Source organism: Eutrigla gurnardus, assembly GCF_963514095.1.
Source record: "Eutrigla gurnardus genome assembly, chromosome: 9".
In the NCBI taxonomy this organism is placed as follows: domain Eukaryota; kingdom Metazoa; phylum Chordata; class Actinopteri; order Perciformes; family Triglidae; genus Eutrigla; species Eutrigla gurnardus.
In genome coordinates, this window is record NC_139923.1 from 11,447,496 (window position 1) to 11,463,972 (window position 16,477).

The 16,477-nt window shown below is 40.9% G+C and overlaps 1 protein-coding gene across 1 annotated transcript; it reads right to left on the reverse strand.

Annotated features, from left to right (window-relative positions):
• Positions 1-321: 321 nt before the first annotated feature.
• Positions 322-16,205, reverse strand: slc27a2 (solute carrier family 27 member 2). Its single transcript, XM_084017899.1, is given in 20 exon segments — positions 322-3,337; positions 4,127-4,257; positions 4,364-4,461; positions 4,633-4,831; positions 5,064-5,154; positions 5,723-5,917; positions 6,024-6,173; positions 6,177-6,394; positions 7,286-7,495; positions 8,210-8,723; positions 11,099-11,269; positions 11,383-11,513; positions 13,428-13,525; positions 13,609-13,807; positions 13,933-14,023; positions 14,119-14,313; positions 14,407-14,531; positions 14,839-14,994; positions 15,084-15,293; positions 16,040-16,205. Coding segments are annotated over 19 exon segments (3,246 nt in total). The 5' UTR covers positions 15,181-15,293; positions 16,040-16,205; the 3' UTR covers positions 322-3,160.
• Between the last annotated feature and the right edge of the window lie 272 nt (positions 16,206-16,477).

Consider the following 16,477-nt stretch of genomic DNA (forward strand, 5'->3'; position numbering starts at 1 on the left):
ACTTTAAAACATCGGATCCTTCAGTTATAGCGATCACTACGGAAGAAAAAGTTGTCTCTGCATTTCTCATAAAACAGTGAACTTGGATTTAGCACACGAGAATAATTGAGGCTGATGAAAAGGTATGCTTTCTTTTACTGCTATGCATATGAAGTCTGAGGAAATACAAAAAGCTAGAAGATGTTTAAATTGTTGCTGTATATATTGCTAGTATATGGCCTTGGTTCTCTGTAAATGAACTTTTTTACATCTTTGTTATTTTGTATAAAAGAGAAAACATTTGTTAAAAAAGAGAAAGTGGTTACATTGGTTATGTTTGTATTCTGGTTATACCCCTGAGCCTTGGAACTGACATAAGCAGAAATAAGTCTGACTTTTCTACCTACATATACACACACACACTACTTAAGGCATTTTTAACAGTCAGAAAACTTTTTATTCTTATTTACAAAATAGAGAAGTGCTTGGTTTAAATGATTTTAAAAGATGTACTTGAGGGGTCTGCTATGAAGAGTGGTCCCTTCCTTTATTTGTGATACTGGATGCGGTATTGTGTGCCCTGAAATGTATTTTTGTACTAATAGACAATTTATTATGGCACATCGGTACTATTTTCTTTTGATATGATAACACTGCTTCAATCCAACACTAGTTTATTTTCCTGTGTGGCTGACATTTTTATTTATTTTGATTTTTCTTCGGTTCAACTTATTTCTTTCCCCTTTGCGACACATTTCTAAGTATACCACTGTATTAATAAATAAATTCATTTTTTAAAGTAACTGCTGCTTGTATTGTGTACAGTGTGTTGTGTTGATATACTAAACAGATGTTGTACATTTCAACACACCCAGACTTTTTCTGCCAAATGCTCAAAGGATCCCTTGGTGGTTTGTGAAGTTGACGGCTGTATTGTCAGTATGCAACACTTGAGTCACGTTTTCTGCCGTTAGCAGCTGCTTCCCCATTTATTCCACGTGTAAACTCGGTGAACCGAGTTGTCAGGTGGATTACTCTGCTAATGTAATTCCAGTTCTGCCGTTTTTCGTTTAAAGATTATAGTGGTGGCATGCATCTTATTGGTTTGCTAATCACTATATTATTTCATTTCCCCTGCAATTAATTTCCTGGTGTTTCTGGTTCAGTGGTTTTAGGTCAGAAATGAGCTGCTGCACACATTTTAAGATCCACTCAGTTGCTAGTTTATTAGCTAAAGCTAAGGCCGTTTCATGCAACGGTCATGAAATACATCCTTTTGACGTTTTGTGCCTCCACGCTGTCGATGGCAACGCCTGAAGGTCATGAAGTCCACTTGGACCCAGTGATGAACAGCAGATTCTGGATGTCAAATGTCTAATATGATAAAATGATGAAGAGATGACATTCTGGACAGACATGGGTGTAAACTGCAACTTGACAAGTTGGCAGACAGACATCCATAAGGCAGGTTTTAAAGTCTAGTTTGACATAATATACTGTGACTTTTTTCTTTTTTTTACTTTTCATGACTTTTTTTTTATTGTGACATACTAAAGAATGACTTCTGTGAAATATGCATTTTTTATGAGCTACTTCATTGGCTTTTTTTTAGGACATTCATTACCTTTTTATTAACTTTTTTATTAATTTGTTTTAATATTTGTATGACATATGACGACTTTTTAATGACAAACTATATTATGACTTTTTTATGGTTTACTATGCTTTGACCTGATTGCCAGTTTTACAAAAAAAAAATTAATTACATTTTTGCATACAAGAAATTCACTCCATGCATTCCTGAGAATGGTACAGACTGATGGACAGCCTGATGTACGATGACTTTTATTATGAAATTTGTATAACATACTATGTTGGGAATATTCCTTAACATACTATACTGTGACCTTTTTTCATTTTTTATACTATGACTTTCTTTTATTGACATTCTCTACTATGACCTGTTTTGTGACATCCTATGACTTTATGACATACTACTCAATTCTTTACTCTGTTATGACATACTATACTATACTATAATCTTCTATGCCTCCTTGCCTTTGGTTGGTTGGTGGAGTTCAATCAACCAAGAGCACAATATGCTTCTAGATCGACGAACAGAAACCTTACCATAACCTGAAGAACCAAACGCCTCACTGCTGCTACACGTCTCTCAGTGTGTGATGTTAGTGTACACAAAGACTGACTGTACATAACATTAGGGCAAAGGTTCACCGATTAAGCCACAGCAGACTGTACCAATATTTGACATAAGTTCTTAATAGTTCAATATCCAAAGCTTATGCACATCTGTAATATCTGACCTAAATGATTTTTCAGTACATTTAGGCTTGAAACAAACAAAAAAACAAAAAACAATGTAATGATTACAAGTACATTGGCAGAAAACATACCTGTACATCACATACTGTCAGCTTATGGAATACATTTACAAAACTGGAGATGAAAGGTACTTGTGTTAATTAAAAAGAAAAAAAAGTGGTCTCTTTATCCTCCTATTATCTTTTGGGTCAATGTTTAACGTCTCCAAATAAGACCTTGACATCTTTGTTGTTGCTTAATTTTAATGACCTTTCCTAATTTAATGGTTAGAAATACAATTAAAGTAATAGTAGGTATGCAATGCTGTATGCATTTTGTGTGCATCTTTCATGTTACTTTAGCTATATAAAACATACTGGAAATTGTTTCGGCTGATATTGACGTCACTTCACATGCAATGTTTAATCTTTAGGGCCCTAACCTTCCATGACTCTACCTGTAGCAGCATGAGAACACGATATGTCTGGTCTATGTCACAGTTCTCTGACAAGGAAAGAAACTTGGGAGTACACTATACTGCCAAAAGTACTTGCTCACCTGCCTTGACTCGCATATGAACTTAAGTGACATCCCATTCTTAGTCCATAGGGTTTAATATGACGTTGGTCCACTCTTTGCAGCTATAACAGCTTCAACTCTTCTGGAAGGCTTTCCACAAGGTTCACCAGCAGAAGAAACTGGGGGTATTCAGGTAGTAGTAGGAGAATTGATCCCAGGTATAAAAGATAAAAGGAGGGTTAAAACATGATGCTTCAAAGTCAGTCCGTCCCTGAGATTAGTTCACTGTTAAAAAGTTCCATAAAAATAGATGTTACCGAATACATAAAAAGGTACCATGTTACAGTTTTATTTCCCTAGAAGCGATCGCCCTGTAGATGTCTTCAGTCAGGGGAACGTACGTCTTCTTCTCAGAATCTAAGAAGTACAAGGGATCTTCAATGTGAGCTGGGTGGAATCCCTCCTCCACCAACTTCACTTTCTTCATTTTGAACGTCCCCGTCATCTCCAGGCAGGGCTAGAACGCACAGGACATTTAAAAGTTATTCTCTTCAGCTTCAGTTTGAAAATCAGCAACAAACGGGAACAACACATCTTATATGTATAACAAGTCATAACAAGTTATAGTATAGAATGCCATAAAAATGTCTTTAAAAATCATAGTATGGTATGCAACAAAAAGACAGAGGCACCACCATGCAGTTACAAATATCCCAAACTGTTGTCACTATTTGGTATTTTCTTCATTTACATAAAAGTATCAAATCTTACACTGTTTAAAAACTTACTTTCCATAATATTCTACAACATGTATAACAAAAAAGCCACATCAATTGCTGTATTTATATTGTATTAACCCAATAATCATCCTTGATAGAAACGGGATAGTTTTGATCAATATATTACATTAAAAAAATATAAAAAGGTTACTTTTACTACATTTTCCATGGGTAACAGCTCATGTATAAATAGATGTTTTAGTTATAACTTCATACTGCATTATCTGATATGATCAAATTATCTGTAAATTAAAAAAAACAGCTCAACGATTTTATTTTTCGTCTAAAAATGCAGAGCAGGTGGACCTGCATTTATTTTCAGCCCAGTGCAAAAAAGTCATCAATTCACTAGCTATTGTTTGTAAAACCCAGAAAATCTGACAAAATCAGCGACCTTAGCTGTGAAAAAAAAGGTGAAACAACTTACAAATTAGGTACAATCCAAACTACAGTCGATCATTTTCTTCCTGCTTATGTGAAATCACATAAAAGTGCAAAGCAAATCATCTCATCGTTTGTTTTTTTACCTGAATCCTGATGAATCGAGGTCTTGCGTAGGCCGGGAGGTAGGTGACCACCTGCTTGTAGGTGAACGAACAGTCAAAATCTTCTCCTTCCTTCAGAGTGACGGCTGCCATGCCGATCCGCCCCTCGTGACCTAAATCACACAATTCCATTGAATACAGATAGAAAACAATAAAAAGCACTCTACAAATATATGGTTTTAACATTTTGACTATTTCTGACATCATCAGTGATTTTACCTTCGACTTGAACGCCGTAGACATTCGCCTCCGATATGCAATTACTCATTGTGAGAATGTCTGCCACCTCCGATGTGGCAACGTTTTCCCCTTTCCATCTGCAACAAACAACAGATGCTAAATGAAGATTACACTTGTGCAACATGTCATTCCAAATCACTTCCGGACTGGCAGTACATTTAGACAAAGAATCCATTGTATCCATGCTGAAACGCCTCCTTTCCTTGGAAGACAACAAAACCAACAGATCAACACAAAATGCCACTTGCCTGAAAGTGTCACCGACTCGATCCTGAAAGTAGACAAATTTCTCGTGATCAAACCGAAGCAAGTCCCCCGTGTTGAAGTACAGGTCGCCTTTTTTCAAAACGTCCCGGAGCCTCTTCTTCTCCGTCTGTTGCTTGTTGCCGGCGTACCCGACAAAGGGCGACCTCTGTGTAACCTTTCCCACCAAAAGTCCCGTCTCGCCTGAGAAGAAGATACATGAAAAACGTTGATCACGGTTCCCCTAGACCCGAGGTGACTCTGAAAGGTTGCATGTTTCTGTCCAACCAACAATCTAAGACCAAATTTAAAGGAAATAAAATCAGATTAAAGCAGCACAAGTTCACATTTGAGAAGCTGGGAGTGTGTTTGCTTCAGAAAAAAGGTCAAACTACAAATCAATTCCCAACATAGTAATTGTATTTCCGTGACTCACCTGTGTCTGCCTCGATGCACAGACCCGCAGAGTTCCTGACAGGCTCCTCCTTCTCAGTGTCAAACTTGATCAAAGTGTACGGGAAGAAAAACTAGACGGAGAACAAAATTAGTAGTTAAAATTTGTATTTTAGTTGGATTGACATACAATACTAGGATGTTTTTAATTTACTTTTAATGACAGTCATAAACTATGATTATTTATTACGCAATGATTTTCTATGAAATATACTTATAACTTTTCATGATGTACTATATAGGTTTTTTTATTACATACTATACTGTCACTTTTTTTTAAAGTTTAGTTTAAACATGACACATTACAGCCACGTTAGCAGCTGTGTAAGGCTTTGAAACAGTGGTGCTTTGAGCTAAATGTTGAGCATTATGTTTACTATGTTCACCATATAACTTTAGTGTGTAGGAAATGCTAACACCAATGTTTGTAATCATCTCATGGTAATCCGTCTAAATAGATATAGAGACGTTTTTCTCTAAAACAAAAAACGCCAACCTCATGGTGGCGCAAGGGGAAAAGTCAGCCAGTGTTATGAGGATCCATCCTCTGGAAACCAAGAATGTCACTACCAGATTTCATAACAATGCATGCCTTGGGTGTTGAGATGGTTCAGCCCGGACCGAAGCGGTGCTGCTTCTTACCCTGTGGACTAAATTGACTCGCCCCACTGCACCGATCTTGGACGTGTAATTGATGAAGCCGATGTTTCCCTCTGTGGCGGCGTACAACTCTCTGACTTTAATGTCCCCGAAGCGATTCTGAAACTCCGACCAAATGTCTGTTCGGACTCCGTTGCCGATGGCGACCCTCACTGTGTGGTTCTTCTCATTGTATTTCTGTAAAAAGCGAGATGGACTCGAGAGTCAAAGCAGGGACACGCTAACCTTCGCGTCTTTAATACTTCAATGCTTGGATTTAACCGGAAGGTCGGGTTCCTTTTACCTTGGGCGTGTTGCAGAGGTAGCGCATCGTTTCACCAATGTACTGCATGACCGTCACATTGTACTTCCTGCAGTCGTCCCAGAACTGAGAGGCGGAGAACTTTCTCTTCAGCACAATGGTTAGACCTGCAAATATCACATAAGGCAGCTTTTATCTGGGGGTGAACTCAGAAAGCATCTTCTTGAGTGGCCCCAAAAAGAGGATCATATCACCTCTCTCCATGCCTCCGACCATCCCGATGAGGAAGCCTGCACTGTGGTAGAGAGGCAGATTGATGTAGAAGATGTCCTCCGATGTGATTCCACATGCCGCCTGGATGAAGGACGCCGCCCAAACTCTCTCATGGGTGACGACGGCTGCTTTCGGCAAACCTTCCAGGTTCAAAGTAGAAGAAATCAACATCATCATCATCATCATCAGCAGCAGGTACAGTCCTTTAACCTGCTCTAATCAATACTTTTTAATGCAATCGATCAAACGACTGTGTGTAATGTGAAAGGGATTGCTTTGATGATGTCATACAGAGGCTCAATGTTTGGGCTCAATCTCACACTTCTGTCATCAGATCTGATTAACCCACTCAAACTCCCCAGTCTGTGTCTCAAAGGTGATCAAAGCGGCTCTGAAACAGATAAAAGGAGCGCTGATGGAGGTTATGGGATGCTCCATCCAGCCCAACTGTGTATGTAGCTGATGCTCATGTGAAAACATGCCCAACAACTCAGGTGTCTTGTGAACTTCCTCCATCTCTTTTTATTTTTATTTTCATTTATTTGGTGAGTAAATTAACATATATGAACACTGGAGATGTGTTCTTTTCAGCCAAGTATAAACAGACCCACTTGTTTTAACCACAGCGAGCTCTTTCATTTGTTAAATCCACTGTATGGACTTCTCTGTTGTCACAACATACAGTTGTGTAGTTTGTCCAGACACACTATGAACCGAGTGGTTAAACACTCCTTGAGGATCCTCCTCAGTTTGTCTAAAACAGTAAGTAACTCAGTATAGAATAGTCCGTTGACTGATCTGGTCTAAAGCCAGCTTGGCCAAGTTTACGGTTAATGTTGATCCTAACGGACACCTCACAGTTTTCTTGTCAACAGACAGTTGGAATGTAAGTCCGGTGTGTGAGAAGCTCTTCAACACACCAGGAAGAAATGCTGAATGTGCAAATATAACCCTAATCTGCTAGTAGTATCCAGGTAAACAAAACCTCAAACAATAGATAAACTGCTTTCTAATCTCACTACATCACATACCTGTGGTGCCCGACGTGTAGATGTACAACGCGGTGCTTCTGATGTTAACGTTGGCTCTGAGCTCCGGGGACAGCGGCTGATCTGAGGCCTGGGAGATCTTGTCGGACAAAGCGTGGATGCCCTGGATGCTGCAGGCCTCGGACAGGAGGAACACTGTGATTCCCTGCTCTCTCAGCGTCGGCAGAACCTCCTCCAGGGCGCTCTGCAGCTCTGCAAACAGAGAGAAGGCTTTCCAGTCCTGCACAATGTGTCAAAGTGCCGCGTTGCGCAATGCAGCACATGTAAGCTTCATGTTACCTCACATCCCACTGGGGACGCAAACACATGCAGGAAGTTCTGCCTAAATGTGTGTGTGCACTTCTCTGGAAAAAGCCCCAGAATGAAGGAGTGGAGACACAAGTACTCAGATTTAAGTTGTCAGGGCTGAAAACAACGCTGACAAAAGGCTGATTAAATCTGGTTCCTGATCACTTTTGCTGAGGAAGCGAGTTGATAACCTCATGACTGTATGCTGATGAATGAATGTGTAAGAAGCATTTTGCTGTTATTGCAGTTGCTCGAGGTTGAGCTTCATGCCTTTGGAGACTTCTATCTCTCTGAACAAATACTCAAAAGAAGCATGTGAGAAGTCTGGGGAGAAGCAGCACCAACTTGGCACTGCTTATTTGTCAAAAAGACATTATTTTCATTTTGAACACAACATAAGTTCTGCAGTCATATTCATCTAGAGGCACAAAAAGTGCAAATGTTCCCAAAGAAATGTAGAATAAAACAGCAGTAAATAGAAATACTCAAGTCAAGTACAAGAGTGTTATAAGTGTTATTGAGTAAATGGATGATTTAGACAGAATGGAGGCCTAATAATTGGACTTCGCATGTTTCCAGCTGAAGAGGACTCATGTAGTCCATGTCCCTGGATCTCACCTTCAGAGGCGATGATCACTTTGGCCCCGCAGCAGGAGAAGCAGTGCAGCAGAGACTTGGATCTGATGTTGTAGTTGAGCAGAGCCGCCGCGCAGCCCAGCTTGGCCAAACCGAGCCAAGTCCACACGAAACTGGGCTCGTTGGCCAGAAACAAGGCGACGGCGTCCCCCTCCTTCAGCCGGGCTTCAGCCTGCAGAGCCCGGGCCACCTTGTTGCTCTGCTTGTCCACTTCTCCGTACGTGTACTGCCGTCCTTCGAAGTGCAGGAAGATCTTGCCGGGATGCCTCCTCACCGCGTCCAAGAAGCAGTCCAGGACGCTGTAGAAGGGTTTGCTCCTCTTGTACTTGATGAGCCTGAAGCCGAGTTTCAGGCTCCTCATGATGTACGTTAAGTCGTCGACTAAGTACGGGAAGAGGTTCCCGAGTAAGGAGGCGCACAGGAACGCCAGTCCGGTAAACACGGTGAACCAGATGTACATGATTGCGGAGGGAGCGCAGTGTGCGGCGGCACCGGGGGGGAGTTATTATGCAGCTCCGCGAAGATTTGTGACAAAGTTCACCCGCTCGGTTCCGGGGCGGCGCTCCGCTCAGCCCCCGACCAATCCTTCCTTCAGGAATGCCTTTTTTTCCAGGGTTGCCAGACCCCGCATCCACGTCCACGGAGAACTGATTTCACACTGGGAGAAGCTGACACACACGGAGAGGAAGCTCCGCGTTTCACTCTGACTGCGACGCCTCCAGGATATTACAGCTCATTTCAGGTTATGTTCGGTTCTTTCTTGTTTGAAATGTTATAAAGTGTCAGCAGAGGACAGCAGAGTGAAATCCACCGATGCAGACTGTCATGGCAAATGTGAAAAGCTGCAGAATTCTGCAAATGGCAACCCGCGTCAAAAATACGCAATCTCAGCGGTAGGCGTGCTCTCCTTGAACTGAGCTCTATTTGTCTGCTGATTAATAAGGAGGGGCGTTATCACGCGCACGCGCGCACGCATGCGCGTCACAAATAACAAGTGGTGAGAGTTTAATGTTTTCGACATCCCTTTTTGCTCATGTAGATGTCTCAAGCAAATCAAATACATGTTGAGTCTGTAGAATATTAACAGGCTTCCGTACATGTGCTAGTTGCTTCATGTTGCATCTCACTTGTAAAAAATAAAATAAAATAAAAAAGGACACGTTAAGACGAGAACTAGCAAAGTGAAACTAGTGTGACACCACTCTGTTTGTAATTGTGGTTTCATGTATTTCACACATAAATTGCTGCTGAATCACTGAGAAGCGCTGAATTCGAGCTTGAGTTGTATGTTTCTGGAGACCCACTCTTTCAAAACGACAAACCATGACAAGTCAATTCACAAAAGGCCTTTTGACCATTGCTGATTATTTCCACGTCACCTTATATTATCTTGAACAGGTAAACCAGCCGTTTAGGAGAGAAATGCTTTTAATAAATCACATTGTTTTCTGCACGTTATTGAACAAATATTAGTTCAGCATAGATATTTCTCAGAGACATTTCCAAAGGATGTCTCATTGTTTTCAGGTATTCATTTAGGTGCAGTTAACAGGTTTTTCTCTCATGGGTAAAACAAACAGAATGTAAGCAAGCCTTTCATAGATGTAGGCTACAAATATCAGAACAATGAAAACATTAAGGCTCCCTCATGTGGCTCAAATGTGTACTGCAGGCAGAAATGTTAAAACGCTCTGAACAACTTATATAGAGCCTTTATGGTGAAAAAAACAACTAAAAACTAAAAAGTGATAATGGTGGATGATGACCAAACTCACCCCCCTCCTCCGTGCTGGTGATAGCCGGTCGGCTCCAGGGGCAACACAGCCTGGGTCACCCTGCACCCAACCAGGGCTGAAAGGAGCGTTTCTCTGGGAGCTGGTAGGTCATATTGATCTGAAACACTTTGCTGCGCTTTACAGGAACCCACATGGAGATTTGTTTAAAAAGTACATGACGGAAAACGTTGTTTTTTATGCATTATTGTTCACCATTATATGATAACAACTGGGCATATGTGATTATTTTATGCAAATAATTTAGTTTCACTAACATAAACTCTACAGATGGAAGTAAAAGCAGACTACTTTACTAATACTTAATACTAATACCATTGACAATCCATAGAGCCGTGGGGCCCTGAAAGCCACAAAGTGGATTACATATATATACATGGAAACATATGAATGTGACTATATGTACACGTGTGGTTTATGGACAACATGCTGTGGATTTAGACAGCAAATGTTGATATCATCAGCAATCTGACAATTTACTTGTAGTTGCAGTTAAGTAACATTGGTGGACCTAATTAACAAGAAACTGAATAACTTTCTTATTATATTTAAGTAGAAACTAGATGAAGTTGAATGAAAACAAAATACATATTGTTTAAACTATGAGCACAAATAAAGGCCAGGAGTTCAATTCATACAAATAAGAGCAATTTAATTCATAACTGATAAGAAAAACAAAAAAATCTCAATAAATCATTTTCCTCAAATCTCTAGATCTAAAGAGAGGAAGGACCGTCACAACAAACACAGAAGATGAAATCTATTGTTTAGAAGGCTGAGATAGCCTCAATAGATCAGAATGGTACACAGCAAAACGTCACCATTTGAACAAGGAGCTCACAGCCCTACATTTTCTCAACTGGAAAACCTGGCATTCTTGCTCTAAATTCACATCTCAGTGCAAACATGTCTGGGAGTTTAAGTCATTTAAGAATATGTACAAATGAAGTAGTGCATATATGAAGAAATACAAATGGAAACTGATAAAGATTAGATCACAAAACAGGTGGCTGATATGTTACAAAGCAAGCATGTGGCTATTTCCATTAACAGAGAGTCAATGAAAGCCACTTTAAATTTTGATCTTCCCTGATGTTATGGAGTTGAACATATCCACCGTTAGTGGGACGTAATTCTTGTCCTTCTCATCCAGAAAGTAGAGCGGGTCCGTCATTAGGTTTGGGTTGAAACCCTCCTCCACCAGCTTCCCCTTCAAATGCTTGAAAGTGCTTGTGACGTCCAAGGAGCTCTGTAGTCAAAGTCAAATCCATTGTTAGGGGGACCAAATGTAAGAAAGGGTGTGAAGATGCTTTCTAAAAAAAATAAAATAATGACTAATAATAAAATAATATGTAAACATACCTGAATTCTCATAAAACGTGGCCTTGCGTAGGACGGTAAGACGTTTTCAACATGTTTAAAAACATGCGCTGAATCAAACCTGTGTCCTTCACTTAAAGAAACGGCAGCCATTCCAGCTCTGCCCTCCTGACCTGGAACAAGTTAAAGTGTAGTTCAAACAGAAGGCACGAGTGCAGAGGTCACTTAAGCTTGGGCTTCAGAGAGCAATTTAAAAAGAGAAAGCCTGCATCACTAACCTATAACCTACCAATACCTTCAACCTTTGACAAAGCTAGTGACATACATGGCGCACAAAAAGAGAGATGATGTTCACCAATTTATTTTGGGGATTTTCTCAGACATTTTTTAACCCTCCATCTCCATTGTGTTGTGGCTTCAACCAGAAATGTATCATGTTTTTTGCTATTAAAAGGAGAATTATGGGGCTCTGAATAGCTCAGTTGGTAGAGTTTGCTTCCCATGTAACTGAGTCCGAATGGCGGCCCTTTCTGTGTGTCATCCCCCTCCCCCTTCCCCTTTCACTCTCATGTGTGCTCTCTGAATAAAAGACAAAAAGGCCGAAGCTGAATCTAAAGAAGAACACCTGTTTAATCTCCTTTCAAACGGTCTTCCAGAAACGCTTTGGACTATACCAGAACATGCAAAGTCCCCGACCAATCCACAACCCCTCCATAGTAGAATAAGAGGTATTATATTTGAGTGTTGGACTGATGGACTAGTCATAAGTTTAGTCCCGCTTTGAAAGTTGTCTCTAATTTTTCTTCTGGTATTATTATATTTGTTTCCAACTACCATTTGTTCCTTATTCCTTCCTTTGTTCCTAATTCTTCTCATTAGATTAATGTAGTAGTGCTTTATAGATATTTTATCAAACTTTTCAAAAAACTTTTTTGTCTCTTTGTAGATGTAGACTTATGCACAGTGTGGATGTGGTTCGGTAGCAGAGGCAGGAAAAATCATGACATTTTTCTTTTGACAAATATTGTAAGTCGCTTCGGACAAAAGCATCTGCATCTTTTTTTTTTTTTTTTTTTTCATATTGCACCGTCTCATAACCTGACCTCTCAGGACGTCACAATATAATATATATATATGTAATATAGACCCTGTTGTTAAGTGGGCCAAATCATTGGGACCTTCTGTGGTTTTCAGACTACTTTTCAGTTTGCTTATTTGAACTTTAACCTCTGTGCTGCCCCGCCACCTCTGATATCCACTGTTCAGCGCTGGGATCCTCTGAGGTACACGACCAACACAAGTGGATCATTAAAATGGGCCTGCTCCCCAGTCTGGTCTCACAGACTCAAACTCCCCAGTCTGTTCCAGCAGAGATTAACTGATGTCACATTCAGGTGGTCCCTGTATGAAGTAAAATAGTTCGGCCAAAGTTCATGAGCAGGACAATGATCGACGAAGTGTAAATACCACTGAGAAACTGGGCCAAGCGTTGTGATACCAGAGTTTATGGTTCGAAGTAGCAAACACTTCAATACATGATGGACTCTTGGCATACAGTGTGTCTGGTTAATGGTAAGTGTATCCAAATGTTTTATTTGCCCTTTGATTTGTAACATATTCACACAACAAACATGAGCGGTGTAGTTTATGCCTAACGATGTTGTTCCAGTTCAACAGGACGGCTATCTGAGGTCAAAATATCTACTAAAAATAACAATAATTCATCCCACGAGGGATTCAAACCACCTATATGATACAGAGGGTTGTGTGCTTCCAATCTTGGCATAAGAAGTATTGTATATTTTATTTGGCAATGAGACAACCATTATGTGAAAGAATGGAGGTGGGGTGTTTCGGCAGCATCTAGTGGTGAGGTTGCAGATTGCAATCAACTGAAACTTCTCCCCCTGTGGCGAGCATGTAGAACTATAGTGGCTGACGTGAAAACGCAAATGTACTGTCTAGAGCCAGTGTTTGGTTTGTCCCTTTTGGGCTACTGTAGAAACATGGCCGCAGCCCTAGTTTACTGCCCTATTTCTGCACACACACTTTGTGAGAACAAAGAGAAGATGCACGGTGGCAATTACCTGGAACTTTGACTCCATACACATTGGCTTCTTTGATGCAATCAACCAGTGTGATGACATCAGCCACCTCAGTTGTAGCCACATTCTCTCCTTTCCATCTAATAACAACAATAAAACATACTTTACGGCGGTGTACACTCAGGTTTTTAATGAGGTGGCTGAAACTTAAAGATGACCTCACCTGAAGGTGTCTCCAACCCGATCCTGGAAGTAGAAGTAATTATCTTCATCGATGCGCAGCAGGTCACCGGTGTTGAAGTACAAGTCTCCTTTCTTGAGGACATCATGGAGTCTCTTCTTCTCGGTTTGCTGCAGGTCTTTCTCATAACCGGTGAACGGGGCCAGCATTGATATTTCAGTTACCAGAAGTCCAGGTTCACCTACGGAAAGGGAATGCATGAGGTCACAATGTAACTGTTTCCAGTGTTTTGACCACATACATGAGCATTTATCTCAAGTAGAGCCGCATGGCTGTAGATGCCTAACTTCTTCCTGTCCAACTCACCTTTGGCAGCCTCTATGCACAAACCAGAAGAATCCCTCAAAGGCTTTCCTTCATCGACATCAAATTTGATCACAGCATATGGAAAAAACCTCTGCAAGATTAAAAACATATATACATATTTAAAACATTATTATTATTGATTGACAGCTTTTACTTCATACTGTGGAATCAAATGTGGAGTTTCACCTTGAAGAGGAAGCTGTCTCGGCCAACAGCTCCGATCTTGCCGGTGTAATTCAGCAGACCAAAATTCCCCTCAGTTGCTCCATAAAACTCCACGATTTTAACGTTTCCAAACCTGCTAATGAAGTCCCTCCAAACATCGGCTCTGATCCCGTTGCCTATTGCAAGTCTCACTCTGTGTCTTTGATCATTGAGTTTCTGTCGGGGGAGGAAACAATAGGGTCGTCTGTTTATTTCTGGTGACCTTTAATGCCATAATACCATTAATCGTCATGCTGTGACAAACAATACCTTTGGCGTGTTGCAGAGGTAACGCATAACTTCACCTATGTACTGTATCACAGTGACATTATATTTTCTGCAGTCATCCCAGAACTCCGATGCAGAAAATTTAGTCCTCAAAGCCACCGTGGAACCTACACATAGCAACAACATTTTTCTTGTCAACAAATACGTGAAAAAAAAAAAGATCCACAAACAAATAGAATATATAGTAAATAGTCTACGTAGGACTTGTTCCTCTGTGCCACAGAATTCCACTGTTTTCTGAAAAACTATGAAAAACACACCAACGAACCAGACGGTTGCTGTGTGAGTTTTGCACTTTTCATTGGGTTTGCTGACAATAAGAAACATACAGCACCAGCCTTATTCCTGAACAATGACTGATGTTGTTTAAACTTGTATAACAGTTTATAAAATATTAGCCAGATGTGTGCGTACCTCTTTCGATAGCTCCAGTGAATGCTAAGAAGCCGGTGGTGTGATAGAGAGGGAGGCCGATGTAAACCACATCATTGGAGTCGACTCCTGCTTGAGCCAGCAGGTAAGATATGACCCACAGTTTGGAATGAGAGATGGCTACTGCTTTAGGGAGTCCTGTTAAAGGTGAAGCCAGACGTACACGTCCTGTCACTGCCATTTCTTTTATTGTCGAGTCCTGACATTTAACACCTGTAGTAGCTTACCTGTTGTCCCCGATGTGTAAATGTAGACTGCCGGACTCCGCAGTGTTAAATGTGACCGTAAATCCTTGGATAGAGGCTCAGAGGACGCCTGGCTCATTTTGTCTTTGAAGCTCTCCACATGTGCAGTTTTGCATCCGTCAGTCAGGATGAAAACCGTGACCTGCTGCTCCAACAGACTGGGCAGGACCTCCTCCACTGCATCCTGCAGGTCTGGAAAGTAAACCAAATGGACATCGTTTTTCTTTCTTTTTTTTTTTAATGAACTGATGTGCTTTCTCCCCTGTAGCTGAGGCATTAATGCACACCAGTGAAAAGTAAGTGAAGCAAAAGTACCAATACAACGCTATGTAAACATGCTCCATCACAAGTCTTACATTCACAACTTTACTGAAAGTACACAATAATCTTCAGTGGAATGTGTTAAAGATAGATTGTTAATGCTTGTGTACTTGTTTTAACTACTTTATGAACTAAGTATTAAGTCCACCTGTTCCCAACAGTGGTCTGACCTTGACAGGGTCAGAAGATACTGTATATCTGAGGGGTTGACAGGTGATTGAACAGAGAATAAAAGAACAAAAGTCCATCTCAACCCAGAAGGATTAGTAACAAAAAAAAAGGAATATGCTGAGTATCAAAAGTAAAAGGTACACATTAACCAAAATGACCCTACTCTTTGTAACATTCATAAAATATTATCAGATTGTTGTATAAACTGTTTTATCCATAGTCATGCATCAGTTTAATTAACTGTTGCTCTTTTAACTTCAATAATAATAGTAAAATTAATTCCAAGTAACTTGCAACCCATGATACAATAATCTGTATATTGTACTTTGCATCTTAAGCTGTTAAGTAAATGTTGTTGGTGACGTTCCCTCCATGAATACTCACTAACATGAACACAGGATTACTCGTTACTCGTTACTTGTGAGTATTCCTCCTGCAAACCTCACCTTCAGCTGCGACCAGAGCCTTGGCTCCGACGCAGTTGAAGCACTGCAGCAGGGACTTGGATCTGATGTTGTAGTTGAGGAAAGCAGCGGAGCAGCCGATCTTCACCAAGCCGAGCCACAGCCACACAAACGTCGGCTCGTTCCTGAGGAACAGCGCCACCGTGTCTCCTTGCACGATCCCGCTCTGCAGGAAAACCCGCGCCGCTTTGTTGCTGAGCTCGTCCGCGTCCCGGTAGCTGAACGTCTGGTCTTTGAAGAGGACGAGCGGCTTGTGCGGATGCGCCTTCGCCGCGTCTGCAAACCGGTCCAGGACGGTGTAACGAGTCTGCGCGTATTTCAAGACGCGGCGCCTCGTTTTTAATTTGTCCCGCACGTATCGGACATCCTGTACAAAGTGCGGGTGGCGGAAGAAAAAGGCGAGAAAAAGCGCAGCTGCAA